Source organism: Colletotrichum chrysophilum (assembly GCF_026319265.1).
Source record: "Colletotrichum chrysophilum strain AFK26 chromosome Unknown scaffold_108, whole genome shotgun sequence".
NCBI lineage: Eukaryota > Fungi > Ascomycota > Sordariomycetes > Glomerellales > Glomerellaceae > Colletotrichum > Colletotrichum chrysophilum.
Genome location: NW_026517395.1, coordinates 90,122 through 117,440, shown reverse-complemented (window position 1 = coordinate 117,440; position 27,319 = coordinate 90,122). Strand labels below are relative to the sequence as shown.

General features: G+C 53.4%; 8 protein-coding genes across 8 annotated transcripts; 1 reads left to right on the top strand and 7 right to left on the bottom strand.

The window, feature by feature from the left end:
• Positions 1 to 370: 370 nt before the first annotated feature.
• On the bottom strand, positions 371 to 1,999 carry COL26b_010296 (uncharacterized protein; the record flags this gene model as incomplete). The annotated part of the gene is made up of 2 exons (XM_053183002.1): positions 371 to 952; positions 1,007 to 1,999. 2 exons carry the CDS (start codon positions 1,997 to 1,999, stop codon positions 371 to 373), a joined length of 1,575 nt encoding a protein of 524 aa, XP_053033073.1.
• Positions 2,000 to 2,773: 774 nt separating this feature from the next.
• Positions 2,774 to 3,697, top strand: COL26b_010295 (uncharacterized protein; the record flags this gene model as incomplete). The annotated part of the gene is made up of 1 exon (XM_053183001.1): positions 2,774 to 3,697. The coding sequence occupies one exon, from the start codon at positions 2,774 to 2,776 to the stop codon at positions 3,695 to 3,697; it is 924 nt and encodes a 307-aa protein (XP_053033072.1).
• Positions 3,698 to 4,271: 574 nt separating this feature from the next.
• Positions 4,272 to 7,070, bottom strand: COL26b_010294 (uncharacterized protein; the record flags this gene model as incomplete). Its single annotated transcript, XM_053183000.1, has 7 exons — positions 4,272 to 4,435; positions 4,487 to 4,529; positions 4,800 to 5,695; positions 5,754 to 6,405; positions 6,503 to 6,670; positions 6,742 to 6,904; positions 7,003 to 7,070. The coding sequence occupies 7 exons, from the start codon at positions 7,068 to 7,070 to the stop codon at positions 4,272 to 4,274; spliced, it is 2,154 nt and encodes a 717-aa protein (XP_053033071.1).
• Positions 7,071 to 8,706: 1,636 nt separating this feature from the next.
• On the bottom strand, positions 8,707 to 8,962 carry COL26b_010293 (uncharacterized protein; the record flags this gene model as incomplete). Its single annotated transcript, XM_053182999.1, has 2 exons — positions 8,707 to 8,832; positions 8,900 to 8,962. 2 exons carry the CDS (start codon positions 8,960 to 8,962, stop codon positions 8,707 to 8,709), a joined length of 189 nt encoding a protein of 62 aa, XP_053033070.1.
• Positions 8,963 to 10,875: 1,913 nt separating this feature from the next.
• Positions 10,876 to 12,673, bottom strand: COL26b_010292 (uncharacterized protein; the record flags this gene model as incomplete). Its single annotated transcript, XM_053182998.1, has 2 exons — positions 10,876 to 12,382; positions 12,462 to 12,673. The coding sequence occupies 2 exons, from the start codon at positions 12,671 to 12,673 to the stop codon at positions 10,876 to 10,878; spliced, it is 1,719 nt and encodes a 572-aa protein (XP_053033069.1).
• Positions 12,674 to 13,524: 851 nt separating this feature from the next.
• COL26b_010291 (uncharacterized protein) lies at positions 13,525 to 14,783 on the bottom strand (the record flags this gene model as incomplete). Its single annotated transcript, XM_053182997.1, has 2 exons — positions 13,525 to 14,660; positions 14,714 to 14,783. The coding sequence occupies 2 exons, from the start codon at positions 14,781 to 14,783 to the stop codon at positions 13,525 to 13,527; spliced, it is 1,206 nt and encodes a 401-aa protein (XP_053033068.1).
• Positions 14,784 to 16,661: 1,878 nt separating this feature from the next.
• On the bottom strand, positions 16,662 to 18,472 carry COL26b_010290 (uncharacterized protein; the record flags this gene model as incomplete). The annotated part of the gene is made up of 5 exons (XM_053182996.1): positions 16,662 to 16,874; positions 16,946 to 17,437; positions 17,497 to 18,007; positions 18,065 to 18,165; positions 18,242 to 18,472. 5 exons carry the CDS (start codon positions 18,470 to 18,472, stop codon positions 16,662 to 16,664), a joined length of 1,548 nt encoding a protein of 515 aa, XP_053033067.1.
• A 1,111-nt stretch (positions 18,473 to 19,583) lies between these two features.
• COL26b_010289 (uncharacterized protein) lies at positions 19,584 to 25,524 on the bottom strand (the record flags this gene model as incomplete). The annotated part of the gene is made up of 3 exons (XM_053182995.1): positions 19,584 to 19,923; positions 19,981 to 25,260; positions 25,319 to 25,524. 3 exons carry the CDS (start codon positions 25,522 to 25,524, stop codon positions 19,584 to 19,586), a joined length of 5,826 nt encoding a protein of 1,941 aa, XP_053033066.1.
• Positions 25,525 to 27,319: the final 1,795 nt, after the last annotated feature.

Here is a 27,319-nt window from a genome sequence, read left to right as displayed (position 1 = left end):
ATGGACGGAATGGATGTCGAAGCACTGTCAATGACCCCGTTATGTATTGCGACTTGATACGAGCCAAGCCCCGCTCGCAGGAACCGTGAGGATACGTCACTCGTAGACAGACTTATGGACAAGCAGCGAGCTAACTGCGGACATTGGAGTATCACGCGAGCCGATTTTGCGAAGAAACTCATGTTCTACATTCCGCTGGCACAATAATCTTGGGGATGAAAGTAAGTGACCAAGACTGGTCGAGTTACTTTACCAACTTCTTGCTGGCAATACCAAGAAGTGACGTGTGTTATATGCCACTGATGAACTAGGCCCATGAACTCCAGGCTGAAGCTATTACCGGTAACTCCTTCATACTGCCGAGCTCCCTCTAGAATGGGAACCCGCCACCACCGCCACCAAACTTGAAATGGAATTGCTGACTTCCACCTCCCCCACCCTGCTGGAACATGAATGGATGGCCTCCGCCAAAGGGATTTCCTTGGAAAGGGCTGCCTTGCTGTTGATTATTGGGATCGTCGCCGCGATCGAAGCGCTCGCGAAGCTCCGGGTTGCTTAGAATCTCGTACGCCTCGTTGATGACCGCCATCTTCTTCTCGGCTTCCTCTTTGGTGAGACCCTGCTTGGCAGCCTTATCCGGGTGGTACAGCTTTGACAGCTTGCGATAAGCCTGCTTGATTTGACGCTCATCAGCATCATGGGATACACCTAGAACCTTGTAATAATCCTTGGTCTGACTGCGTTTCAGCGCGATCTGGGCCTTCTGCATTAGAGGCTGGGTGACGTCGTTCTTGTCAGGTCTAGCATTGCTGGCCTCCTCCAAAGACCTAATGGCAGCCTCGAATTCCTCCTTGTCCATCAATACTTTGGCCTTGTATAGGAGGCCGTAAAACGATCGAGGGTCGAGCGCGAGCGCATCATCGCAGTGCTGTTTAGCTTTCTTGCCATTCATCTGCAATGACTGTTAACTCTGTCCAGAGAAAGCGCTATGCCTTCGACTACTTACGTCGTAATAGCCCTGGCATGCCATTTCCACCACGCGGATGTACAGAGCTGAGGTGGCAGTGGCGGGAATGGTGCCATCTGCACGAAGCTCTTCAACATGGGTCTTGATGTCGGTGATCAGACCTGTCTCATCGGCCGAGTCGATCAACAACTTGACTCCGGTCATAGGTTGATTCTTGTCGAATGCCTTCGTTACCCTGGCCAAAGTCTTGTCGATGGCCTTTTGCTGCTTCAGGAGCTTTTTGCATGGCTTGGAGTCTGGGTCGGAGTGTAGACACTTCCTGATCTGGGTCAAGCCGTTCTGGAGGTCGCCTAGTCCGTAGAAGGTGATGGCGGAGATCTTAATATGTGGTGAAGTGTCTCCAGGCCGCATCTGCAGGACGTGGTGCAGATCACTCATGCCCTCTTCAACCTCACCGCGCTGGAAACGACAGCGAGATCTCATCTCGCGGAGCGAGATAGCCCGGTTCGCGGTAAGGATGGCCTCGCCTGCATGAGTGACGCATGCCTCCCAATCACCATTTTTCTCTGCTATCTCGGCGAGGTGAGCTGCGCCCTTGGCCTCGTCGAGGGCGACGAGCTCGGGTGAGGTGGCGCCCTTGTTTGCCAGAGTGTACTGTTCCCTTGCGCCTTCCCAGTCGGCAACCTTAGACTTGATCTTGGCCAATTGAACGTGAGCGCCCTCAAAGCCGGGCTTTATTGCCAAGACCTTGTTGAAATCGTCGGTCGCCTGGTTGGTTCGTCCGAGGGAGAGGTAGGTCGTGGCACGCTTGAAGAGGGTCAGATAGTTGGAGGGATCCCGAGCGATAGCGGCATCATAGTAAACGAGGGCGTCGCTCGTCTGTCCCTTGGAGAGATGGGCTTGGGCGGAGGATAGCAAAGACGAAACTGGGGTATCTGAAGGGATTTCGTCGGCTGAAATTGCGAGAGCTGGCGAAGAGAGTAGTGTCGTGGCTGCGAAAGCCAGAGCGCATAGGCGAACGTGCATGTGCATGGCTGTCGCTGACGCCGGGCGGCCGGGACGAGCACCCAAAGGCAGCCGCGAATCCTCGAGGAGACAGGTAGAGAAAAGAGATGTTGCGGAAAGGAGAGACGCGTGGAAATGGTCGAGAGAAGACAATAAGCTAGAAAAAGGAATGGAGGGGGGAACGACGAGTGATGGGGTCGAAGTGGTCGAATTAGAAAAGTTGTCCTCAAAGACCGCCACGATCTGATGGACGGTACAAATGATAATGCTGGAGATGGGCTGTGGGGCAGGTAGTCCTTAACGCTTCTCACCTGGCTGTCGCACAGCCTCCCCCTGCATCTTCAGGAAACTATACGTACACGTACTGCATACGTGGGTAATTTGGTACGGCGCAAGTATTCCGATTATGCCCATTTAACCTAATGTTACCTTACTTCTTCCGTCAATAGCAGTGCGGCTTGCCGGCTGCGACCACTGAAGTGTCCAGAACAGATCTGCCCCACTTTGACGCGTTCTATACGTACACACGGGTAGGTAGCTACTGTAGCTACCTCTAATTAGGCTACGTACCTGGGAAGCCTCCAGAATCCATGTCAGGTAGCGGCTACCTTAACGCTGATCGGCACGCAAGCCACTTTTTGAACAAATCACGGCACCTGGTATTGTCACCGGCTTTGCCAGACCCAGAGAAACTCTGTACCTTCCCGGTCTGGCCTTCCTTTGCAGGATAGAAATCAACAATAACAAAAATCACGGCCTTTCGCCGCTGTCTCCAACCATCAGCCTACTACCTCCGTCAGCATGTCTCACCTCCCACCGTCGACCGCCATCTTTTCTCCCTCAATAGCACGCATCGCTGCCTCTACTGCCAAGGACTGGAACTATGTTGACTGTTGGCTTACCGCCAAATTCCACGGCCGAGCAGTCCCGCCTTTCGAGCGGAATCCAGAAACCCTCAAAGCCCTCCTCGCCCTAGCTTCGCTGAATGAGACTGCGGATGAGGAACGTGAACTCGTCTCTAGGGCCGAGGCTGCCGCTCTGCATCAAATCAGCGAAGCTTGCCATGAACCCGAGACGCGCCTCTCTGAATTGCCCCTAACGGCCACCGTCCGCGAGAGGATTCTGACTGCCGTTCAGGATCACCTCACCCGAGAGGGTAGTACTGCCCTCAACTCTATGGCGACACTTTCATGCCAGCTTTCCGTGGCGTACCCGGACGCCGAAACCCTCGGCCGGTCCATGATAAATCTCCATGCCCGAGCGTCCGAACTCGAGCAAATGAGGGTTCGTGTGCACATACTACTGAAGTACATTGAGCAAGAGTCTACTACTGCAGATGAGCTTCTGCAAACGCTGCGCAGCGACGACTACAAACCCACCAACGACCTTGCCCGCCAGAATTTGGACATGCAAAGAAGAATCAAGGCCATGGCTGCTCGTTTGCCCGAGCTGAAGGACCGAATTTCAAGTGCGAACCAGTCGCACATCTCTGACCAACCCGCCATTGAGCAAATCATACAGGAAGAAAGCAATTATCTTGAGCTCCTGGCCCAGAAGAGAGGATTGGACGCCCACGTTACCCAATTTTCGAGCCTTCCAGACGACGTCCAAAGGGCTCGGCTTCAGCTTGAAAATCTTCGCACCGATCTCCGTGCCATTATCCGGCGCCGAGACACCATTTTCGAGGGCTTGGTCGAACGCGAGAGTCCCCGCAAGGACCGATGATGAACACTTTCTACTGTAGCTTAGCATACATCACACGCTGCAGCTTGCATCACTAGGGTATTAGAATTACTACGCGCTAAAGACAAAACTCGCTTGTCAAAGACAACAACATCAACCAGCTCGTTTACCCCTAACTGCACCGCCCAAGTTCCTTATCCCCCGCATCCCCAGACCAGCTCGCTTAACAGGTGGCGCGGCCGGAGGTGCAGGGTCCTTCACTGGAACCGGTGGTCCACTTGGGTTACGTGCCTCCTTGCCCCCCTTGATGTCCGCTCCTTCTCCCAAGCGCAAGTCTGTCAAACCAAGACTGCCTCGACTATCGTCAACGTCCCCGGAGTGTCTCTGAGCCCGTCGGGCCCGCTCCTGAACACTGCGGAACTTCTCAAGCAGCTCATTCCAACGGATGATGCCGTCCTCTCGGCCTTTCAACCTGTTTGGTCTGTCATAGCTCGAGCTAGTGGCGGGGCTGGGATTTCTGTAGGCCTGCGGTTAGCTGCAGTCCACTACTTTTTACAAGCCGGACAAAGCCGACAAGTGGTCATGGGTTGGTGATGAGGGGAACTGCCATGAATACTCACACTTTGGGTGCAATATGAAGGTAGCCGATCGAGCTGACACTGTTGAGACGGTTCTTCAAGGCGGCGAAGGCGGAGGATTGTGGGAGGAGCATCAGAAGTCCATACAGGCATTTGTACAAATGGGGATACTTTTCCGGCTCCAGCAGCTGCAATCGAAGATCTTGACATCGTCAGCCGCGAGACATATCAATACGGGCGAGCGGCCACTTACAGGTGAACACAGGAGACTCTATCAACTGCACCAGCTTATCGATCTGGATCAGAATATTCACTGTCATTTCCAACTCGGCGCTGATATGGTTAGTGAAACATCCCATGGGTACTCACATCTAGGGTACGGAGCTTACAAGATCTGAAGGAGATTGTACGCTTGTTCGTAGGCTTGGGCCAAGAGGCACAAAGAGAAAGTGGCGACTGCATTGTGACACCATGAACGAAAGAGGGCGACAAAAAAAGTCTGACCATCCTGGTACTGTTGTGTAAGCGCTCTGGAGGGTGAAGCCTCAAGGAGAAGATCTGTTTACCTTGGATTCCAAGTTGCGGAGCCTCTTGCGAAGCTCCGAAAGCTCCGGTGCTGTGATGAGGTTGTTGTTCAGGTTCTGCACCATAATACTGGCAAACTCCACATCTTCCTCTTTTTCTATGCAGTCGGCGAGTGTTCGGTAAATTCTCTCGGCGCTGAGGCTAACACAGAGCTGGCGTATGATCAAGTTTCCGCGAGTCTCAAGCAACTTTCTGTCGGTAGCAAAGAGCTGAAGCAGATTGACCATAAAGTTGGAAAAGTAGTCATCTTCGCTGTTGCGAGATATTTGTGATAACAATTGTAGATCCTTGGTTACTACTGCCTCAGCTGGGTCTGAAAGTGTCTTGAGCAACGCCGGAAAGGTTCCGTCATTGAAGGCGAGCACTTTGCGAGGCGCCTTCCTGTGGAGCATGATCAGCCACGTTAGCGCGGCAACCCGGGTTGCCTCATGATCATTGAGGAATAGCAACGTGAGCGCGTTGACCGCTGCGGCATAATCCAAGTCAACCTGGGGATGAGCGGTCGAAGAAGGTGGGTTTGGTGTTGAGAGGGACCGGTTATGTCCCTGAGCAGGAGTCGGGCTTCTCATTTCCAAATCCCGAGAGCTAGAAAGAGAAGCGCGTGCACTAGACGCTCCATCTTGGCGCTCACTGGAAAGAGGTATGCGAGTGTTAGAGTGGGAAAGCCCCCCGATTCCGGGCTCGTCTGACAGCGAAACAACATAGTCCATTAGGCCGGCGTTGACACGGGCGGCAGCCTGGCGAATGGATTCGACGCCGCTGGCCATAGCAGGAAGCATATGAGCCAGGACTTTGGGGGTGAACGGCAACACCTCTTCAGGGCAAATGTCCAAAAACTCGACAATCCAGCGCAGAGATTCCAGCAGGGAATCTTCTTCTATTGTATGAATTAGTGTGAGTGAGCGATGTTCCAAGGGGCGAGGAGGTAAACAAACCAAGGGGTGAGTCGAGCGTAGCTGTAAGGATCTCAAGAATTTTTCGGTAGTTGATTTGGACATCTTGACCTGGTATCCAGTCCTCCTCGCCACTACCCTCATCATCGCTGTGTGAAGTGATTTCATCGCCGTCTTCGGGCTCAATTTGAACACTTCCTGAATCGACAGACTCCTCACGTTTGCGTTTCCCGCCCTCTCGAGACTTTTTGCTCTCTGCAATGCCCTTCTTAACTCTCGAGATCCGTTTGATCTCGCTGAGAAACTTATCTAGGCAAGACTGGGTGGCAACGTGAACGTCTCGATTGGGATCACTCAAGAACTTGAGCAAACCGCCTAAGAAGTCAGGTAGGAATGTTACCAGCTCGAGATCGGGGATAGAATCGAGCAGTGTAATCCAGCCAACAAGGAATTGGCGAGTGAAGGGATTGATAACCCAGACACGTTCTTGGAGAAGAGGTATGAAGCGGCGTAAGGAGAAGGCGGTCGGCGGAGGAGGGCGATCCTCAGCGTCTGCTTTGTCGGTGAATTCCTGGCCCAACTCTCCTTCCAAGACGGATACGTAGGATGCAGCTGACTCGGAGACAATGTCCTTAATGAGTCTGTCGAGCAGTTCAGCGCCGTTCTTGACGGATAACTCTGAGTCTGCTCCAAGCTAAGAACCACGAAACTCATGTCAGATTGCAAGCTCACGACAAAAGAATACCAGCCCAATGGTGGTACACAAGGTATGAGCTAGGCGGGGGCATTACCTTGCAGAGAGCGTCGAATATGTCATTAAAGTATATCAAGATCTCCCCTTTGGCCACCTTGGCAATGTTGTACATGGCCTCGCAGGCGTAGTACCTCACCCTGGCATCTTGGTCCGTAAAGCATGCCAAGACTGGAGGCACTATCTTTTCCAAATAACGTGGCAGTTCCTAGACATGGTTAGTTGAACATGTATCGCGACTAGAAACTAAGAGTCCAGGTAGGGAGGAGGTAGGCCTACAGGACCAAGTGCGATGGCAGCGGCAGCCAGGCCGATCAGACCTCCATTTCTGGCATGGGGCTGGTGAACAGCGTAAGCAAACTCATTGCATAGCTGCTCGAGGATGGCTTGCACTCTCGAATAGTCTCTGGTGACGACCAACTCGCGGATGACGCGCTCGAGTCTAAACAGAGTGGGATGTCAGCTAACAGGGGGGGTCATGGAAGATGGCGACAAGGAGAAGATAGAGGCCAGGTCCCGTTCAGGGGAGGGGTTGCATACTCAAGTGCTCCAACTTTCCGTTTGTCGTAAAGTTTGTCGTTCAGAGCTCGCTGTATACCAACATCCATGATTACTGGTGCAGGGAAGAGATACAGATACGGTGAGAGACTACAGTAGTGACATGTCCTGGGACTGCAAAGTTGGATGTGAAAATCGGTCGGGTAGGGCTAGAGCGGTGGATTGGGCTGGCAAACGCAACGCGGTCAGGCTCTGGCCGTGGCTCTGAAGGAGGCCCGGCTCTGGACCGGAGTTGCAGATGGCTTCACACCTGAGTCGCGATTAGACTGGGCGTGGAAAGACCAAAAAAAACAAAGCTTGGGCGACGGAGATTAATCGGGGGACCAAGGAGGAGAGAACACAGACTCGAAGGTGAAGATGTGCTGCTCGGCGGGGGTGAGGTAGTAAGTAGGTTGTACCTACCTAGGACGGGTGAGGTGAGGCAGGCTGGCAAGCAGCAAGACGTCAGAAAACAGGCGGGTGCAGGAGCCGGTACAGGGGGTTTGATGCATCCCGTGCGACACCTTACCTTACCTTAGGTACCCGACCTTCCTACGCCACCGAGGGGACTACAGACGATCGGGCCCGGCTTAATTATTAGCACGTACTGCATACCTTAGTACGCAGTAGGTGCCGGCCCCATTATCTGCATGGTACACTAAGGTAGGAACTGTGTATGCACCAAAGCATCATACGCGCATCTGCAATTGCTTCCCGTCGTCTCCAATCGCAGGCCATGCAGAACCAAAGCTGGCAGCCCTTCCTATTTGCAATATCCGTACGCCTCCTTTACATTCACCTTTCTTTTTCTCAAAACACAAAGCCTCCACTCCACCCAAACGTTTCTTTTGTCTTTATGGGCCCCAAGTTTCCTCCTTGGTCTCAACGCCCTCCTTCCACAACGCACCCCCTCAGTTGCTGTCAGGATGCTTTCAACTGTCGGCAACGGTCTCTCAATCGCATGAGGAATTCCGCGGCCTTACGCCCGTACGCAGCATCCGTCATATCCATGGGGGCTTCTTCGTCTTGCAGTCGGGGACCAGAGCCTTCTCTTCCGGGCTGCAAAACACCCGCGCACCCGCACACCCTCATAAGATGTCTGAAGGTGTCTCCTCATCCCGCCATTCCTAGTATACACTAGGCACCTATCTGGTCCCGGCGCCCTCCAAACTCAAAGGCCCCGTATGTGATCTTCTTTCTCCAGGCCAATGGCAACGTCTACCATCTGGCGGACCCCGGCATCCCTTTAGTTTATCTTACAGCACTGATCCTGGCTACTAACGTCCGATTTGAACTCCCCGAAATTCCAGCCACTTGGGTCGTCCCAGTCATTTTCGAGCAACCCTGGTTTTGTTCTGATCCATTTTCCCCTGCCCTCTCTTCTCCCCCGAGTCCCGCAAGCCATGACCGAGACCGGTGAACTAACTGTGCGTTTCAGTACTCTCTTTTCTCTTCTCCGCCATACCCCTCGTGGAATGTGCAACTCACCAGAGACACTCGCCGAACCTGCCCTGCCCAGCTTTCTTTTCCCGTATCCTTCATTGAACCCCTCTCTTCTGTTAGTCGTCTGCTTGTTCATGGTTCAGCAATTGGTTTATTGCCGAGAGACCTGGACTTTGGGCGGGTCGTGCAAACTGCATTCCAATCTTTCATTACTGTATCCTGATAGCGTACCTTGCCCTGCCTGCTCTGAAGAGGCCTGGGGTTTTATTTTGTTCTTACCCCTTCCTGTTTACTTCCACTGCCCGAGTAGCCACCCTTCTGCTCTCTACTTGACGCCTCCCTATCTCTATTGGCCTGGGCAGCCATGGTGGCACGCTTAGCGAAGTCGTCCTGTCATGTTTAGCTGTCTGTCCTTGAGGAAGTCCACCTCATGGCACAAAATCCTCGGGGAATTTACTTTGTCACCGCGGGCTTTGCGGATACGCGCAGCCGCAGCGTCGTCCATCTTGCTCTTTCCCATCGTTGAGGGCTTGATAGACGCTCAAGGCAATAGTCCTTCGAAAATTCTGGCTCGTACGCGAAGAATTGAATCAAGCTTGATCTCCGAGCCACCGATCAAGGTGCCCGTCTCGTTTCTCTCTTCGAGGGTATGTGTTTGGATTAAGAAACGATTGAAGAAGTACACGGCAAAACTGTGGCTCGTTTACTTCAGAAACCACAGTCTCGACAGGTCCAATGTTGTTTCGAAGTATAAGAAGAGTAGTTTCTGGAGCTGTGATTCCGTCTTGAACTTGCCCTAGAGGGCTCAGTCCTTTATACTTTTCCAGCAACATAGACTAAAATTATTCTCGTGACCAGGCTCTGCTCATGACACACCGGGGAATCTTCATCCTGTACGATTTGTAGCCAACAGCAACGCGCCAACTTGATCTCTCAGAGCAAGAGCAGGCTTGAGTATCCCGGTCCAGCTGCACGATACATGTCGGGCAAGTCTTTTTGGGATGGTAGGGGTCTGAGGCAACGGGCTTGGACACGGCGTAGTTCCCGCCAGTTCCAAACCCTGTTCCTCATGTTGTCTCAAGGCGGCCGGTACCCTGGACAAGGCAGTCGCCCAGAACGCCGATTTCTCACATGGCTCTGACAGTACCTCATAACATGAAAGACATCAGACGTTTGGCGGATTCAAGACCGCTCTCAAGTGCCCTCCCTACGGCTGGCTGTTCCGCATCCCTCCGATGAGGTGCATCAACGTAACTGCAGCCAAGAGATCTCGGGGTACACTACTGACGGCGATGACAAGATGGCCAGCTGTAGCCATCGCCCATCACTCGCGGCTCAACCTCCGGTCATTCTCATGGACCCCTGAACGGTGGACAAACCGTCGGCTCCTATTCATCCGCCGTCTGCTTCTCTGTGGTATCGTTGTAGGATGGTGGAGAACAGGCCGAGGGCCTAGGCGGGAACCATAATCGACAGCCCTTGTCTCTCTGTCCATACGTCATGTCTCATGCCGGTAGCTCGGCTGTATGGTACTGGCTATAGGAAACGGTTGTTCTTCAGAGACTGAAGCCTCCTTATGCAGTCTCTCTAACACATTGCTTTTTAGTAGTACCCTTGGATCCCGCCTTCCTCCTTCTCCATTTCACCCTCCCTACGTCCTTTCCTTCAATATTAAAAGGTACGTGTTGTGGTTCCTGTGCGACCTCTCAAGAGTTCATCGTGCATACATCGCATCGGATCGCACCCGCGGATCGATGACCTGCTTGCGCGCGCGCGCGTTTGTGTGTGTGCGTGTGTGTGTGTGTGCGTGGAGGCCAGTATCGCGGATGGCCTTAGAGCCAAACAGGGGTTGGGGAGAGCATTATCGTACTCAGTCTTGCTCGAAACACATTTGATTGGAGCGAGAAAATCGGAATACATGCGTGCCGTCTGTACAAGAGGGTGAGAGGAAAAGTGAGGGACAAAGTTGTGGGTTCATCATGATGCAAAGTTCACTGCCGTGTAATCTAGCCAAGTTGCCATTGGCTACGTAAGACAAAATTGGCGCTTTCACACTGACGATTGCAGCTCGACGAACTTGCTTGTTGTCCTAGCGCCAGCCCTCTTCTCGCCCGGGAAAAGAAACGAACAACACGCGCTCCGGTTGAAGATGATGCCCGCTCATGTGGGTGCGGCGGAGGAGAGGGCCGTCTCCGACGGGTGTAGCGAATCGGATCGGAGGATAAATCCCATGCCATGCAACATCGATGCAGTCACACATATCGGATCGATCTCGTTCTAGACATTATAACCGATCTAGCTGGGCGCTACAGGCTCTGCGTACATGCGCCTCTCGTTCATTTCATATCCCACACCGGTCGTAGCTGCGCTAACCCCAATTGCATGTGCATGTCGGTTGGGGGAGCGAGGGGCCAGAGTCATACGAGAGGGCTGTTAGTGGTGTCCACCGAGGATATCACCATTCTTGACCACAGCCTTTTGACACTTTGCCAATATGGCAGCTTGTTGAGACACCTCGGCCAAGCGACCGATGACATCCTTGTTACCGTCTACGAAGCCGTACAGGGCGTAAGGAATGCCCACGTCGTTGCAGAATTCCTGCACCAATCTCTGCGTCTTGCGCAGGTTGTGGCGCGGAATGCGAGGGTACATGTGATGAACGACCTGGAACTGCAGCCCGCCGTGAAAAAAGTCCAGCCATGACGGGCAATCAACGTCCATGGTCGTCCGCAACATCTTCTGAGGGAACGACTCGTGGGGGCCCAGATCGGCGGTGCTCATAGCAAAGTGTGATAGCGTGATTTGACAGTGCAGCGGTGACTGTAGGATGTGGCTGACCATCACAAAAACGAATCGGTCCCAGTTGTTAGGGATAGACTTGTACACGACACCGTAGCCGAACCAGGCCCAGAAGAAAACCTGTCCAGCCACCTCAAGCCAGTGATGCCACCAGGCAATGCCTTTCTTGGGGCTGCGCCTGAAAATCAAATGGTCCCAGGAGAGCCTGTAAAGGTTGAAACGGCCGAAGCACATGATCGGGTAATAGAGGTACGACTGCATGGACAGGAAGAATTTGGCCGCGGCGTCGTATGTCATTATGCGCTCGTAGTAAGATGATGTCAAGTTGCCGAGGAAGCGATGGGACACGGCGAAGAAAGGCATATGTTCAATATCCGGGTCGTGTTCGGGTGAGTTGGTAACGATGTGATGGACATTGTGATTTCGCTTCCACCAGCCAATGGAAAGGCCTCCCATGAAGTCGGCAATGAATATGCCGATACACGTATCGACGTGGAAGTTGTGCGTGATGCCCATATGACCAGCATCGTGAGCTGAAAATACAAGCTGGTGCCAGAAGCATCCTAGACAGGCCGCGCTCGGGACGTACCAGCCCCAACGCAAAAACGTCAGCATGCCAACGAACAGGAGCGTATAGCGGGTCATTTCGACGGCGTAGGCACGATAGTCACAATCGTAAAGACCCTCGTCCTTGATGCGCTGATCCAGCAGTCTGTACTTGCGCACGATCTCGGTTTGGGTCTCGTCGTCGAGGGGTGGGTATTTGTCAAGATCGAGGTTGATTTTCTTGCGAGTCTCCGAATCTAGAAACGCAGTGCCGTCCATCTCTTCATCGTCGCCGCAGTCCGAAGTTGCTGATGACACAGAGCTCGAGCTCTGAGGTGCACCTCGTCGTTGCCGTACGCTGCTGTCGGTGGTATCGAAGACCGGGGAAGCCTCCCGCGAGCTCACGTCACTGGGAGACGAGGGACCGAAGAAGCGTAGCGAGACGTCTTCCTCCGCATCGTCGATGTCTGGGTCGCCTTCCTCCAAAGTTCTGAACTTGCCACCCTGAATGGGAGGAACAAAGTTTCGCCAATGCCCCTCGATCCTGCCAATTCGATACCGGTTCATTTGTGCTTTCGCTTCGGGTGAGTGCAAACTGTTGGAGAGGTATGCGTCAGTTTCACCAGCGTCAAAGGTAAGACCATGCAAGAGACCTCTCCACGGGATGAACATACACTGTGACCTCGTCGGTGGCATCTCGACCGACCATGTGTTGAATGGCCTTGTCACCGCCGGGATGGTAGGCCAACCATCCATCGAGCCGAAGAACAAACTGGTCGACGATTGTGATCGTGCGTCCCTGGGCAATCAGGCCCTCGACCTGGCGTCGAGACATGAACGGACATTCCCTTTCCTTCTTGGGGGTTTCCCGATTACCCTCACCCATGGCGGCAGCTCCGGCGGCGGCAAAGCCAACCATTGCAATCTTCGAAGATACCGTCGAACCACCAGAGATATGAGTGATGCGTGGAGAGAGGAGGGAATGATGGCGAGCTGCCCGAGCAGAGTTTCGAAACCAATTGAACGAACGTGCACTATTGACAGGACAGGTTGGCAGGGGTAGCTTTTTGTCGTCAAGACGCAGAGGGAGGGAGGGTGGTGGGGGGCAGGCCACAATGTGATGTCGTTTCTTCCAAGAAAAACAAAAATCAAAGCCGGAAATAAAAGAAGACAGGTGAGAACCTAGATCTGGGAAAAGTGGTGGATGGGTGGGATCAAGGCGGTATTTCGTGGCCGCTATTCACCGCATATTGCTGGCTTAGATGCCAGATACTGGAGATGCGTCGGCGAACCTGGCAGGCCAAATATATGTCGAGGTACCTTGCATAAAAGCTTGGAACCTTGAGTGCCAGCGTACAACCAATGGCCACGTGTGGTAGGCCACCTCAATATTTGAACAGAATGGCAGAAGGGTTCTCGGAGCTTTCAGCAGCCCGTCGGGCCATCACCACCGCACAATGGCGCAAATCATGCGAGGAACAGCTCCGGGCGGGTCCACAGTAGCGTGTTTCCGTCGTTCCATCTACTCTCGATCCGAAATTAAGCCGCGTTGATCAAGAGCGACTGAGGACATTTGCCTCGACATCACTCATCAGATACTTCGGTTGGGATATGGAAATGGAAGCCAATACCAATATAAATGCTAGAGAATTGGTTACTCGTCATCAGCCTCGCAGAACCTCTTCTCGTCGTCCTCGGCTTGCCCGCAGCCAGGGCCAAATGAGTGGCTGCATCGACTTATTTGCTAGAACCAGACAAGACTCCTCCCCCGATTCCCCAGTATTTCTCTGCGTGGAAAGTGCTGGCATCAGAGTGTTTCCACAGGTCGTTGAAGGCCGAGAAGAGAATGACATTCCCTGGGTGGCTTGCGAACGCCTCCTTGATTGAATCAACAGCCAGCCTCTGCTCACTGACGCCAGGTACCGCAGCGCCGTTGCTGTCTCCCTTCCACGGCCAACCTGCCTCTGTGCAGACGATGCGCTTGTTCCGGTCCGAGAGCTTCGCCTGGACCTGGCTTACTATTCTGGTCACAAAAGGCCCAGCATCCTTGGCCGCGGTATTCTTGTCGAAGAAAGGGTGGATGTTCAATGCACAGTAGTCTGACGCGTCGCACAGAGCTGGGTTGGTCAATACCGCCACAAAGGTGTCGACAGTGACAACGGGCCCAGCGTACCCCGCCGCTCGGAGAAGCGACCGCGCCTTCGTCATGGCCGTGATGACCTGCTCAGCAGTGGCCTTGCCGCTGTTCACCAGTTCATTGCCAACACTGACGGTGTCAATAGAAGACCAGTCGCCGGCGACGGCCGTGACAATCGTCTGAACCTGAGCTTCAATAGGGCCAATATCGAAGAGGCCGAGAATGAGCTTGAGACCAGTATTCTTGGCTGCTGGAAGCGCTTTCGTAATCTGCTCGCAATCGGTGCCATACGTGCGGACGACCGAGTAGTTGCCCTTCAACTCAGAAAAGTCTGCCGCAATCTGAGCCGCTGACTTGCAATCATTCGACGCCGTGTAGGGCGCATAGGCGATGCCGTAGAGACTTGCAGAGGCAGACGCCGATGGCGAAGAAGATGAGGACGGTGAGAGAGGAAGTGAAGAGGAAACAGGCGTCTTCGAATACCCCGGGACGTGGGCAGAGTAAACAACTTCAGGAGAGGCGGCACCAGAGCGAGTCTCAAGACCTACGGGTTTCGTTCCATGATCCAGGGCCCTGCTGGCAGGTACGAACCGAACTGTTTCAGTGGTGGTGGTCAAGGGAGTGCCTTCCTCGTTGACGTAGACGACGACTTGAGGAGCCTCGGTGGCTTCCTTCAGCGATGTCTCAGTGACGACAATCCTACCGGGCCGTGTTGCTTCCTCTACATCTCTAGTGCCTGGATGTGCATGTCAGCACCCTTAGGACGAACAAGTATAACACGTTCCTTACCCTGAGGATGAGCGCTGGACAAGCCGACCAAGGCCAAGAGCATAGCTGATGAAAGGCCTGCGGACTTCATCTTGTCTTTCTCAAGGACTTGGCGGATTTAGAGTTAGAGTCCTCAGCTGCGATGCGCAGAGAACGATTCCCAAGTTAAGCGGACTGCGTCGATCAGGAGGAAAGCCGTTTTCAACTTTGAAAGGAACGAGTCGGACCTGGTTTCGAGGTAAGTTAATTGAGGTAAATGAAAGTCAAGAATTGTATAGTTCTGAAGGAGTGACTGGAAAACAAGCCAACACGGGCTCAAAGGAACGAAATGCTGTAGGTACAGCTTGGGCAATGCGAGGTCAACGGCAGCGAGCGGCGATGATCCGACAGAAGGGATGAGGTTAAGGCAAAGAAATAGGACAATGGCCAGCCGAAGGTGGCAGCGTGACAGTCAAGTATTCCGCAGCCAGGCAGAGCTTGCCAGCCATCAGTGGGCAACTCGAGCAGTTGGAGGACCGCCCTTGGGTCTTGGCAAATACCAAGAGATGCAGGAACGGCGGTAGATGAAGGTCATGGTGGTCGGGCCGGAAGGAGGGAATGGAGGGAGGCGATCGACTGGGGAAGGAATGCTGGCCGTGCTTGCAAGTGCGGTGCAGTGCAGGAACTCCGCAGCAAACGAAGAAAGGGAGCAAGACAATTGGACATTGTGCAGAGGAAGAACAAAAGCTCAGTCGTGGGGCTCACCTTGGTAACTCGGTTTGTTTGGCATTCTGGCGGCTCAGTTGGCTTAGACAGTCAAGATCGTAAACCGGTCTCAACCCCAAACTTGACGCATGTTTAAGAACGACTGAGACGGGACTGAGGCAAATCTGCCCCCAGGAATGAAAGAGTTGGCAGTATCCTATGCCACGAGCAGATGGAGGTTAGCTTGGGATGCCCACAAGAACATGCGGGCATGCCTGAGACGTCATCGTCCACTTGCATCCGTGGCAATGAATGCTTTCTAATTTCATGATGCACAGGCAGTTGCAATGAAGAGCATACGGAGAAGTGGTTTGACGATGATGAATATACGTGGTTTGCGAATTGGGTCATGGGTATTGACTGGCTCCCTTTACTGAAAGAGTGGTGTCGCGGTGCTTCGTCGGCAACGGGTACAATTAAACAAGACCGGGATTTGAATAAAGCTGGGGAAGTCAGCACTTCGAGGCAGGATTGTGCAGACAACTCAATTGAGGCTCGCGTCGTTCAAGTTCTCGAGGAACAAGGAGCCTTCCTTCGCAGCTCCAGACCCGACCTTTGCCTTGACCGAGGCGCCTCCTATCACGGCTTTCCGAAAAGCTACACGATTGCGACAAATAGGAGACCAACCCGGTGACCAGGGCCACAGGAAAACGCAGCCAGCTGCTGTCCCGTCCCATGGGGTATTGACATTGACTGATGATACCATCATCAGCCGTTGAGTCTAGAACGTTGCGTGGGTCAGACGTCCTCTCCATCTCTCTGCACAGGGCCGTGGAAAAAGGGGGAAAGGGGGGGGGGGGACACGGATAATGTCCAACATCAGAAAACGTCGCCAGAGGTGGCTGGAGTTGCTGCTACGCACCACAATGTCTGGGCCCCTTTGATTCACCAGCATGTCTCCCTCGTTTCAACAGCTGCGCCGCAGACGGACAGCATGTATACTGTATTGTTATCAAGTATTAGTATATTGTTTTCATTACATGAAATAGTCAGATGCGGGTATCCGGGAACCCGCTTCACGTGGATCTCAAGCCTCGGCCTTGAGAACAGTGAAAGAGAAGTGTACAACGACGCTCGCCCTGCGTCCTCTATATCCCTTCCATGCAAGCTCAGCTGAATCTGACGAAGAGACGCAGGCCAAATGAGTCGCGTCACGCCCGTTCGACGCGGTGTATTTCAATACACATCACTCTAAGTGCTTGAGGCCGTCTGTGTGCTGAATCTTCTATGATGACTTGGAGCTCGACTTTCGCGTCATGACCTTCGTGATTGCGTGTCTAATCGTGACGCCCGCCTTCTCAATGTCCTTCTTTGGAAGTCCCGATGTAACGCAAACCTTGAGCGCCGGCTGAATGTTCCAGCTGTTGTCCTTGGGGTCTAGGTTGTTGGCAATGGCCATGCTCTTTAGTCGCGTGATCAGAACACCATTCGCAAGTGCCTTGAAAGCCACAAAGGCTCGCGTTAGCGTTGTGTCTAGTGGCAGACAACCTCGAGACAGCAACAACTCACCTCATCAACGCATTCCTGCAAGAGACGCTCCTGGTCCTCCCTCGTCAGCTTTCGCGCCGCAGCAACCTCGGGCTTAAGCACGAGAAGCATGATTGGGTTCTCGGGCGAGCTTGTGCACAAAACCCAATCGCTGCGTGGGTCTAGCTGTGCTCTCATTGCCTTAATGTTGTCACGGCACTGCGTGAGGATATCCGGGTTGGACTGCAGCACGCTGAGAGTCTCACTCGCTGTCACGGCCAACATAGCAGGAAGGGCGGCCGAGAACGTGTAAGACGCCGCAGTAAGGCGCTGATGTTCGACAACGTCCTTGGCTCCTGCGCAAAACCCACCGCCAGCGCACAAAGGGCCGGCAAGAGAGCCTGCAATCATGTCTACCTGAGACGGATCAACGTTCTGTGCCTCGGTGAGGCCACGGCCAGTCCGGCCCAAGACGCCAAACGACCATGTCTCATCCAGGATGATGCGGAATTTGTACTTTTCCTTCAAAGCAACCTACACCCACTCCATTAGCCTGTATATCGCGACAACCATGACCCAGCCAAGGAACTCACGAGTCTGGGAAGGTCAGCGTGGTCACCGGTCGTCTCGAACAAGCCCTCGGTCACGATGAATCTGCGCGTCAACTTCTTGCCCCTCTGGTCCTTAACAACCTTTTGCATAACACGTTCCAAGTCATCCATGTCGCCATGTGCGTACCACTTAATGGTACTCCTAGATGCTTCAAGGCCCTTTCGAATAGAGTAGTTGACAGCTCGGTCAGCCACGATGATATCGCCACGTTTGCAAAAAGCCGGAATAACGCTGGAAATGGTCGAGAAGGCTTGGGCATAGACAATACAAGCCTCCGTACCAAGGTATGCCGCAATGTCTGCCTCGGTCTTCATGTGTACGTCCTGGGTGCCATAGAACTGGGGAGGGCCGCAGGGACCGACTCCGTAGGTGCGCAGCGTCTGAATGGCCTTGTCTTTGATTTGTTCATTCGCATTGAAGTTGTAGAAGTTGTAGGAAGCGAGATTCGTCACGGTGCGGCCGCTTGCCAATTTGGTCTTGGGTCCCGTAGGGCTGAGGCTTGTTAGAAAAACCGATCTGCGTCTGTCTCAAAGGGAGGTGTTCTCATACCCAACAATGACGGGCAAGCGCTCGCTTTCCATCTCCTCGAGTGCACTTTGAGGAGGAACCAGGGGCTCGGGAGTCCAGTCGTCGACTAACTCATCAATTTCCTGAACGCCAGGTCAGCAAGACGCATGTAATACAATTGCTTCACGCAATTTCTCAAGAGCAATGGGCGCCACGAACGTCGTCTCGCAGCTTGATGAAGTTCTGCTTCTGAGTGGAATAGGAGGGCGAGAGGAGGTAGCGAACGAAGAAGATGAAGAGCACTAGTTCGATGCCGGAGCGGATGGGATCGTTCTGGTAGCTGGACTGGATGTAGCGGATCAGGACAGCAGATCCAGGGACCTTCTGGAAGGCGGCGGAGGCATCGCGTAGCCAGTCGGTCACCATCGCCTGGACCTCGCTGGCGTCCATGATGGGCGTGGGCGTTGATCTGGGGTAGAACAACGGGCAGATCGGGAGGATAACACACGGAGGACTACGGGACGAAGAAACCCGAATCCAGTGATGGTATGCAGCGCGGCGACGGGAGCAAGCAGACAGAGGGCAGCTGGTCGCTTCGGGGTTTGTAGGCAAGAACGACAGGTTGGTGTTGGCGGAAGGGTCGGTGTGTGCCGCAAAAGTTCGAAGCAAGCCAGGTGGGCAGGTACCCAAGGTGACAGACAATCCGTGGTGCGGTTGACTTAGCCTTTGAGGTGCCTCGAGCCTCGAGTTCCGGGGTGCTACCTTAGTAAGACAGCCTTGAGGCAGGTACAGCGGGCGATGGGTGACTGGCAGCAACGCACATGCGAATTTTGACAGACCTTGCTGCCGCTGAGGTATTCTCAGTTCTCTCGTTGGCAAGGAGCAAGTGCATTGCCTGAGGGCCGTGAGCACATCTCAGGTGCGCGAGTGACAAGGCTTGTGACGCGGTGGTTCCCCGAGCCCCGAGCGTGCGCGCCCCTGGCCAAAAATTCTGACGCTTCTCTCTCATTGGGCCGCCCCACTCCTCATTTTCAGGGGCGACGAGCATTGCGAAGTCAAGGTCACCCACGCAATCTAGCCTATGGACAAGTCATCATTGCTGGCGACCCAGTCCCCAGAGCTCATTCAATGACAGCCTCATTTGCCAACCAGCTCAGCCCTTGGCCTTTGCCCACACACTGTACCTGACGAATGGCGCAGCGCCAATCAAATTGAGTCTCAAATGTCACTCATCGAGGCACAGGGCCATAATGCTGAACACAACGGAACTCGATTATACGCCCGTCCAGTCTTAGTCTGGGCAACTGACGATATACTTAGTTTGCAGGTCTAAAAGCCGTGATCCCATGCCAGCCATATTCCCTGCCCTAACAAAAAGAAGAAGAAAAGGAGAAACCAGTAGGTAACTGTGGAAAGACACAAAAACACGCCAGACAATGGACATTAAAAATCCGTCAATGCTGCTCGGGTCCCAACCTCCGCCTTCGTCACTCGTCTGGGTTCCTTCCTCTGCAGCGACGCTTCCTTGCGAATTCCCATTCATCTTATGGTACAATCCCTATTAAAACAAGCGAACTCTCTCGGAACGCTTGGTGGCTGTTGCCTTTCTGGATGCCGTGGAGACGGTGAGGCCAGCTCCGGAGTAGTCTGCCGCGCCCGTGCCGGTTTCCGTCTCGTTGCGCGTGTTGTCCTTCTCGTAGTTGGGCTGCACCAGCGCCAGGTCTTTGCCACTTAAAGAGGACAAGAATGACGTGGGGATCATGTCCCCTGCGACAGCAGGACCAATCATGAGCGCCATGAAAACGATGAACAGAGTGAAGTAAAGGATGGCGTATCGGAAGACACGCTTGCGCCTCAGCTTGGACTGCTTCATCGAGTAGATTGGCGGGCGGATTTGACGGCTGCAAAAAGGATTATTAGCAACGGTGCGTACCGAGACAAAGAAGCAAAACACTTACCCAGGGCGAAGCCAGAAGAGCATCATCGAGTGCAGCATGTCGATCTTGGGGATCAAAATCACCGGCAACATGATGAACAACAAGAAGTGGCCCAAGACGAAGTCGGCAGCGAACATGCTCAACTCCGTAATCTTGCAGAGGAACTCACGGGCAGGCTGCGAAACTGAGTGCCATCCCATAGAGTACCACTTGCCCGTCCAGAATGCAATGTTGGCCTGATCCGTCTTGATCTCACGCGTCAACGTCAAGGAGATGATAAGCTTGAAGATGAAACGCTGGATGGCTACTACGGCGATCATGCCAAGAAGGGTTCGCGCGAAGTTGAAAGACTCCAGGAGGAACATAACCTCGAAGAAGACGAGAAGCACAATGACGGCGATACCGTGAGCGATGGCCGCGAGCACACTTCCAAACTTCTTGCAGCACATGCTGAGGAGAGGACCCATAAAACAAGCCATGAAAAAGAAGACCATCAGCGCGCCGGCGTTGATAGCGACTGGGGCGAGGGCCACAACGCCAACTCGAATGAGTGAGTTGGTCGGGAAGATGGACTTGCCAGGGTTGTTGTCCGTGGTGACACCAGTTTGCGCGTTGATGTACAAGTAGGGGATGACAGTGACTGCCACGAGAAGGAGAGGAGTCAAGATCTCGCCCCAGAAGAGATTCGTAATCGCCGCACGGGGTACGTCAGATGACATCTTGGCAGAGGGGTCACCCAAAGCCTTGCGCTTGTAACCGGTGATACGGGTACGAGAAAGGCGGCAGAAGGCGATCCACGAAGAGGCGTGGGAGCGCGAGTTACCACGGGATAGCCATCGAAGGAAATCGCGGTAATCGATGAAGAAATCGCTCCACGCAAACTGGTGGGGGTTGTACAAGAACGGAGAGATGACCAATGCGAGCAGGGAGATCCAGAAATAGACGAGCGCGGCCTGCCAGATGGTGACAGTGGCGAAGAGAAGCATCATCAACAAACGGGATCCGAAGTAGATAGACGGGCCGGCGAAACGGGAGTAAAGGACGCCGAAAGGAATGCGGGCAGTAGCAAAGCCACGACCGGTACCGATATAGCGAGCACCGCCAAACGAGAGATCCTGCTGTACCGAATTGGCGTAAATTTGGCAAACGAAGACCTCAAAGAACGGGGAGAGCGAAAGGAATTGCTTGGCGAGACGCTTGCCAGCGCGCCAGAATCCTCTTTCCGTCAACTCTTGCACGACTAGGGGCACGAAAGCCAAGAGCAGCACGAAGATAATTGACAGGATACAGCGGTACACCCAATCCATGAGGGCGTCCGTGTTCTGGCAGCCGGTGGGGAAGAGAGGGTCGGTGATGGGAACGTCGCGGTTGTAGTCGCACTTGATCGTCTCATGGCGGAGAGCTCCCAAGCTGAGCAGACAGATCATGAACATCTGGACGGAAAGCATGATGAACATGTTGTTGAGATGGAAACCAGGATGGGCGTAGTAGAAGGACAAAAAGCGATCGAGAGGGAGTTGGGTTCCCAGGTAGTAGTATTCGCGAGAGAGCATCTGCTCACCCATACCGGTTCCGATCTTCGTGGTGAAGTTGAGAATGGAGCCGAAACCCAAATCACGACCCTTGCCACATTGGTAGTACTCGCAGTGCTTGATTCTGCCACCACGCAGAAGTGCGTTCATACCAGCGTAAATATCCTCGTTCAGATGCAGACCCTTCTGAGCCTTCGAGACACCACCACGAGTCGTCATGAAGATACCGTTGAGGAAATCGGGATGGCCATAATGCAGCTTACCACCAATCTGGGCCAATGTACGAGCGAAGAGTGTACCGAACGTCTGTTCCTTTCCGGCGGCAACATCACCAAGGATGCCAATGTTCTCGGAGAAGATGTACTCGCGGGCTCCAAGGATAGCAACAGGAGCAGTAACCTTGTTCTTGACACCAGGGGTGTAAGGGCTGACGTTGTCCGTTTTCATTTCTTCGAATTCGGCGAGAACACTGCGGATCTTGAGACACTCCTCGAGGTAATTGTCTTGGTTGGCGTCGATAAGCTGGATGTATTCACCACGGTAGAATATGAGGGAGTGATTTTGGTTATCGGATTTGCCGTCTCCCAAGATGGGGTTTCCAGAAAGTTGAATACGGAATTTGGGCTTGCGCATGCCATTCTCCATTACTTCCGAATGTCCGTCAATTAGGGCAGAGTACAGACGCGGCTCCTCACCCTCGGCAACGGGAGGCTCCTCATCGAGATAGGCGATCTGAAGATCAGGGTACGCGCGAAGGAGGAACTCAGCGTTCTCCATTTCCTCCTTTTTGAACTTGGCGAAACGCTGCATAGAAACACACAGCTTGAACTTGCGGCGGGCCATGCGCTCCAACTCCCGCTCAAGCTTGTCAGAGTTGCCTCCGAACATCTGAACAACCTCGGGATTCTCGACACGGTACAAAAGCTTGATGGCTCTGCTATAGTTCATGAAGCCGGATATTGTGCGGTAGAGCGTCTGGAAGCGAAGAGAGGCCCAAATGCGAGTTCGGAGGGTGTACTCGGGTGCGGAAGACTTGAAACCAATGCAGTAAAAGGGCAGGTCATCGATCTTGCTCTTGGCGGTATCCTTCTCATTCTTCTCGTTGGTTTCACCGTCGCCATTGAACTGAGAAGTCTCGTCGGCGAGAATCTTGGTGTCCTTGACGAAGCAATCCCACTCATGAGGGTGCAGTTGCTTGAGGTATTCGAGAAGGGTTACGCGGGAGTAAGGCTCATCCTCACGAATGATCTCACGGAGAGAAAGAAGAATCTTCTCACTGTAGTGAGGAATCATGACGGTGAAAGTCGGCATGTTGTCGACAGGCAGGGGCTCGGGAATGGGCGTGGACAAGGATTGAGCGAAGAAGGACAGACGACGTTCCGCCTCGCTGTTAGTGGGGAAGAATTCCGTCTTGAACGAGTGATCTTCCTGGGAAACGAAGAAGGTCGGAGCCCTCAAAGTCCTCTTGCCCTCTTGTTCAGAAGGAACCTGATGGTAAAGAAGCTTCTGGACGTGGTCGATGGCCAGAAGGTGCTCTCGATACATGGAGATGACGATTGCATTCCAGACCTGGGAGATGAGAACCTTCGGTTTGTACTTGATCTCCATGTCTGTGGTGGCAAGGATCTTGGAGTAGATACGCTTGGGAAGGCGAGAGAAGATGTTTCTCCACGGAGTCCAGATCGATGAACCAATGTAGAAAGACCTTGCAATCGAGAAAATGGCGTTGACCAAAACGTACCACAGGTAGGTGTCAAGGAAGAAGAAGATCAGATCAGTGAAGGCCATCAGAGCCAAGAGAATGAACGGTTGCTTCTTGCACAAGACATCACCGAAGATCTTGTCTCCCAAGCAGTCGATTTGCATGATAGTCAGGTATCGAATGGGATCTCGGAAGGAGAGAGTCAGGTAGACATACGACTCTCCGAACTTGGCTCCGAAAACGCAAGCCCACAGACCGTAAGACATGGCCATGTCGTTGCCAGCCAAGCGTGGGTAGCTGGCTGTGAAGGTCTGACTGGCGACGTACTTTCGGGAGTTCTTGGTGAGGTAGCTTCCGAAGAGACCGCCCAGAGGCATGATCGAGTAGAAGAGGAAGGTGAGAAGCGCAATAACAAACTGAACAATCGCCAGGATCTTCGCGATTTCTTCGTTCGGATTGGGAATGAAGAAGACGTAGACAAAAGGCGCCACGTTGATGACCAAGATCAGAATGAGGAAGAGCAAGCGTTTGGTCAGGTGCTGCGCGCCAGCCCAGCGACGAGGGACGTAAGCCCACTCTGCGAGAGTGGCCAAAACTTGAATGAGAGCGGCAATGGTACCACCGAGGGCAACAATGGAGAATTGTCTGGAAGTTGAGGGCTGCTGGTTGACCTGCTGCTCGTACGAAGATCCGACAATCAGACTGGGGGCGTTGGAGGAGGTGTAGAACCAGAACATGGTCAAGTGGATAATCCAAATGCGGTTGAAATTAACAAGCAAGTGGAACCAAGAACGAGTCTCCTTGTAGGTCTTGAAGAAGCACTTCTTCCAGTTGATGTCCTGGAACTTGAGGTACCGCTCGGCAGGGGGGATGTCGACCAAACGTGTCTTATCGCCAAGCACGATCCTCTCAATGCCTTCAGGATACCAGAACAGCTGGTTGCAATCGTCGTAACCAATAATTTGGTTGTGGTCACGCTCACGGCGGACGTAGACACCGTCAGAGATTTCGTAACCCTGATCTCTACAAAATTGGTAGAGGGGCGTGATAACGTTGTTGAGGAAAGTGAACTCCTCCACAGGTTCGACCAGGTTCTGGCATGCGGGTGAGTTGAGGTAGTCGTCGGCACACTTGAAGATGAAGCAGAGACATTCTGCCATGTATCGGACTTGGTTGGCTTCACCCCAGCAAAGCAGGTACAGAGCGAGCTGGCGCACACGATCGTGCTGGGACATGCGGTTCATGCGAGTTTTCCAGCGGTACTCAGCAGCTTCGAGGCTGTTGTCGCCCTCAAGATCCTCCAGAGCTTCGGCCTCGTTGTCGGCTTCGCCCTTCTTCTTGTTCTTCTTGGCCTTTCGCTTGAGGCCCTTGCCCTTCTTCATGTTTGCAAAACCGACGGCATCGTCCAAGTCCAGATGGGCGGCAAAATACCACTTGCGGTAGTTTGCGTTGTCACCTCCGATATAGTCGGCGTGAAGCGACAATAAAGCCTGGTTCGGAGTCATGCGAGAAGCTCTGGAGTCCAGCAGCGTCATAAGATGGTCGTACATGTTTCGCATACTGTCACGCTGGAACCCAAACTTAGAAGTTAGGTCAAGAAAAATGTCCTCAACCTCCTCCTTGGAGAGGGGAATCTGAGCATCCGATGTCCAGGCTGGGTAAGGCTCTCGGGATGCGGCAGACATCATGTTCGCGTAGTCCATACCATAGTTGGGGGTCGAAGCACCTGAAGAACGGTTTCCACCGTACGAGATCTGGGATGACGGGGGCCGAAAGCCACGGGCGCCGCCCTGGTCGTAGCTGTTGTATCGCTCGTCGCCGCGGCCATAGTAGTCCATGTCTGCGGCTCTGGCCATGTCTGATCTCATCGTGAAATCGCTGAACGTCTCGGAATCATCTTCAGAACCGTGGCGGCGAGCACCAGAGCCATAGCCCTGATTGTAATCCTGATCATAATAACCACCCTGGGCATTGCCGTTGTAGTAGTCGTCTTGATACTGATCATGGCCTTCGTAGTAGCCACCTTCCTGGTGGTACGGATTGTTCGGGTCGGCGTTGTAGTAACCACTGGGAATGACTTAGTTAGTTCAATGGAGGACAACTGCGGAGGAATGTGTGCGCATACGACTCGTCATAGTAACCATCATTGCCCTGGTGATGTCCACGATCATCGTAACCGTTCTGGTCGTAGTACTGGTCATCCTGGTAGTACGAATCGGTTTGCTGAGTTCCATTGGCGCCATTGCCGCGGCCTTGTTGACCGTAGCCATCATCGTAGTCGTGGTGGCCACCACCACCACCACCGCCGCCGCCGGCTGGGTATCCAGACATTGTTTAGGCGGGTATCTGGTGCAAGTCAGTAAAAACCTTTCGACGAATGCGTGGGGCATGATGGCTTGGGTCGTAGGAAAAAAACAAGTTGCGTTCGCGCCAAGGGGATTCTGACTGACCGTCAAAGACTCATGAGGTTGGACGCGGGAGTAGTGAGAGATCAGCCAGAGGCTGGGGTTTGTGAGCCTGGACTGATGTGGCCGGCACAACAAAAAAAAAAAAGGTGATAACGACAGTCGTCCAAATTAGAAGACCGAGTGCTTGCAGTGGCTCGGAGGATGCTGAGAGGCTACGGAAGCAAAATAAAGCGATTGGCTTGGTGATGGTTGGTGGGAAGAAGTAACAAAGGGGGTTGGGAGCCAGCGTAGGAAGGTATGCGTGTGTATAGCGTCGAAGGGCAGAACGCTTGGCCGACTCTGCCAAAGAGAAGTAGAGAGGTGAAGCGATTGACAAGACGCGAATTGAGGTTTTGTTTTGGTTTGTTTTCCTATTGTCGCGACTGCCTCCTCAGCCGTCTCAGAACGAGCGTGGTGAATTAAGGTGGAAGTTGTCGAGAGGGAAGAAAGGGGTGACGGAACGCAGGCTGGACGGAAAGTGCGAACCGGTTGGAAGGTGTGAGTTGGGAAGTGCGGCGCGGCCAGATACCTCAGCAGGAGCAGTAGTAGCAGCAGGAGCTAAGAAGGTAAGGTAGGCACGGCGAGGTACCTTAGGTTTACACAAGCACGCGCACGCCACTATGCCACAAAAGGGGGTGAGATACAAACTGTGGGCGCTAAGGGAGGGATTGGAAAATAGCATACGTAGAAGAAGGGGGGGGGGGGGGGGGGGGATACGGAAAATGAGATGGTAAAGAGCAGAGGGCCAGGAGAGGATGGATGCTTCACCAATGACGGTGCTTGAGGAGGCTGGGTCAGTAGAGAATGGGTGCTACGCTGAGGGGAGGGACATGGAGCAGCAGAAGGCGCACAGCGTGCCTCCTTTTTTTTCTTCCTTTTTTTTTTTTTTTTTGTCCCGCGTCGCTGTTTCTCACTGGGTAGGTAGTCTCCTGCTTACAACGAAAAAAGGAGACACGGTTTGCAGCTGGCAAGACAGGGATGGCAGCGCAGGCGGCAACGGCAGCAGCAACAAGCGTGGGCCGGAATCATAATCTCGCCCACACTGGAGTCCATGTTCGGGGAGGCGGGATGGAGTCGCAGAAAGCCGATCCTGTCCAAGGATAAGCCCAGGAGGAATGCCCACAGCACAGGTGGGGCACGTCTGAAAGAGTACCGGGGTCTTCGGACGTTCTGTCGATGGGACAGTGGCAGTGCGACGCGTGCCTGAACGCTGACTGGCCATACCTACTTGCCTACTCTGCAGTATCCGTACCTAGGTAGATATATTACTATCACTTGAGTACCTATGTGCACAGCATAAGTCCAAACTTCAAAAATCAGGTCCAGCTGGGCAAGGGACGGGGGACTGACAGCGTGTCGCGCTTCTCAGTGGGGTTATTCCAATCGCACACTGTATGCATGCTTACCGGTCCATGGATGCCTTACTGAGGTGAGTCGAGACGCGAATTGGAAGATATGACTTTATGATGAAGTGCGTCATCCGCCAAAATGCACTCACTCGGTACTATCTAGATAAGTTGATTCTGGCTGAGGTAGTTGAGAAAATATCAACCACCCAAGCCCGGGGATTGTTCGTCATCTCCTACTCGCAAGTGTTGAATTGCATGCCAATTCTGCTGCGCAGAATCACATTCAAGCACTCACCGTTCTCGACTAGGAAACGAAAAGCATCTCAGGGA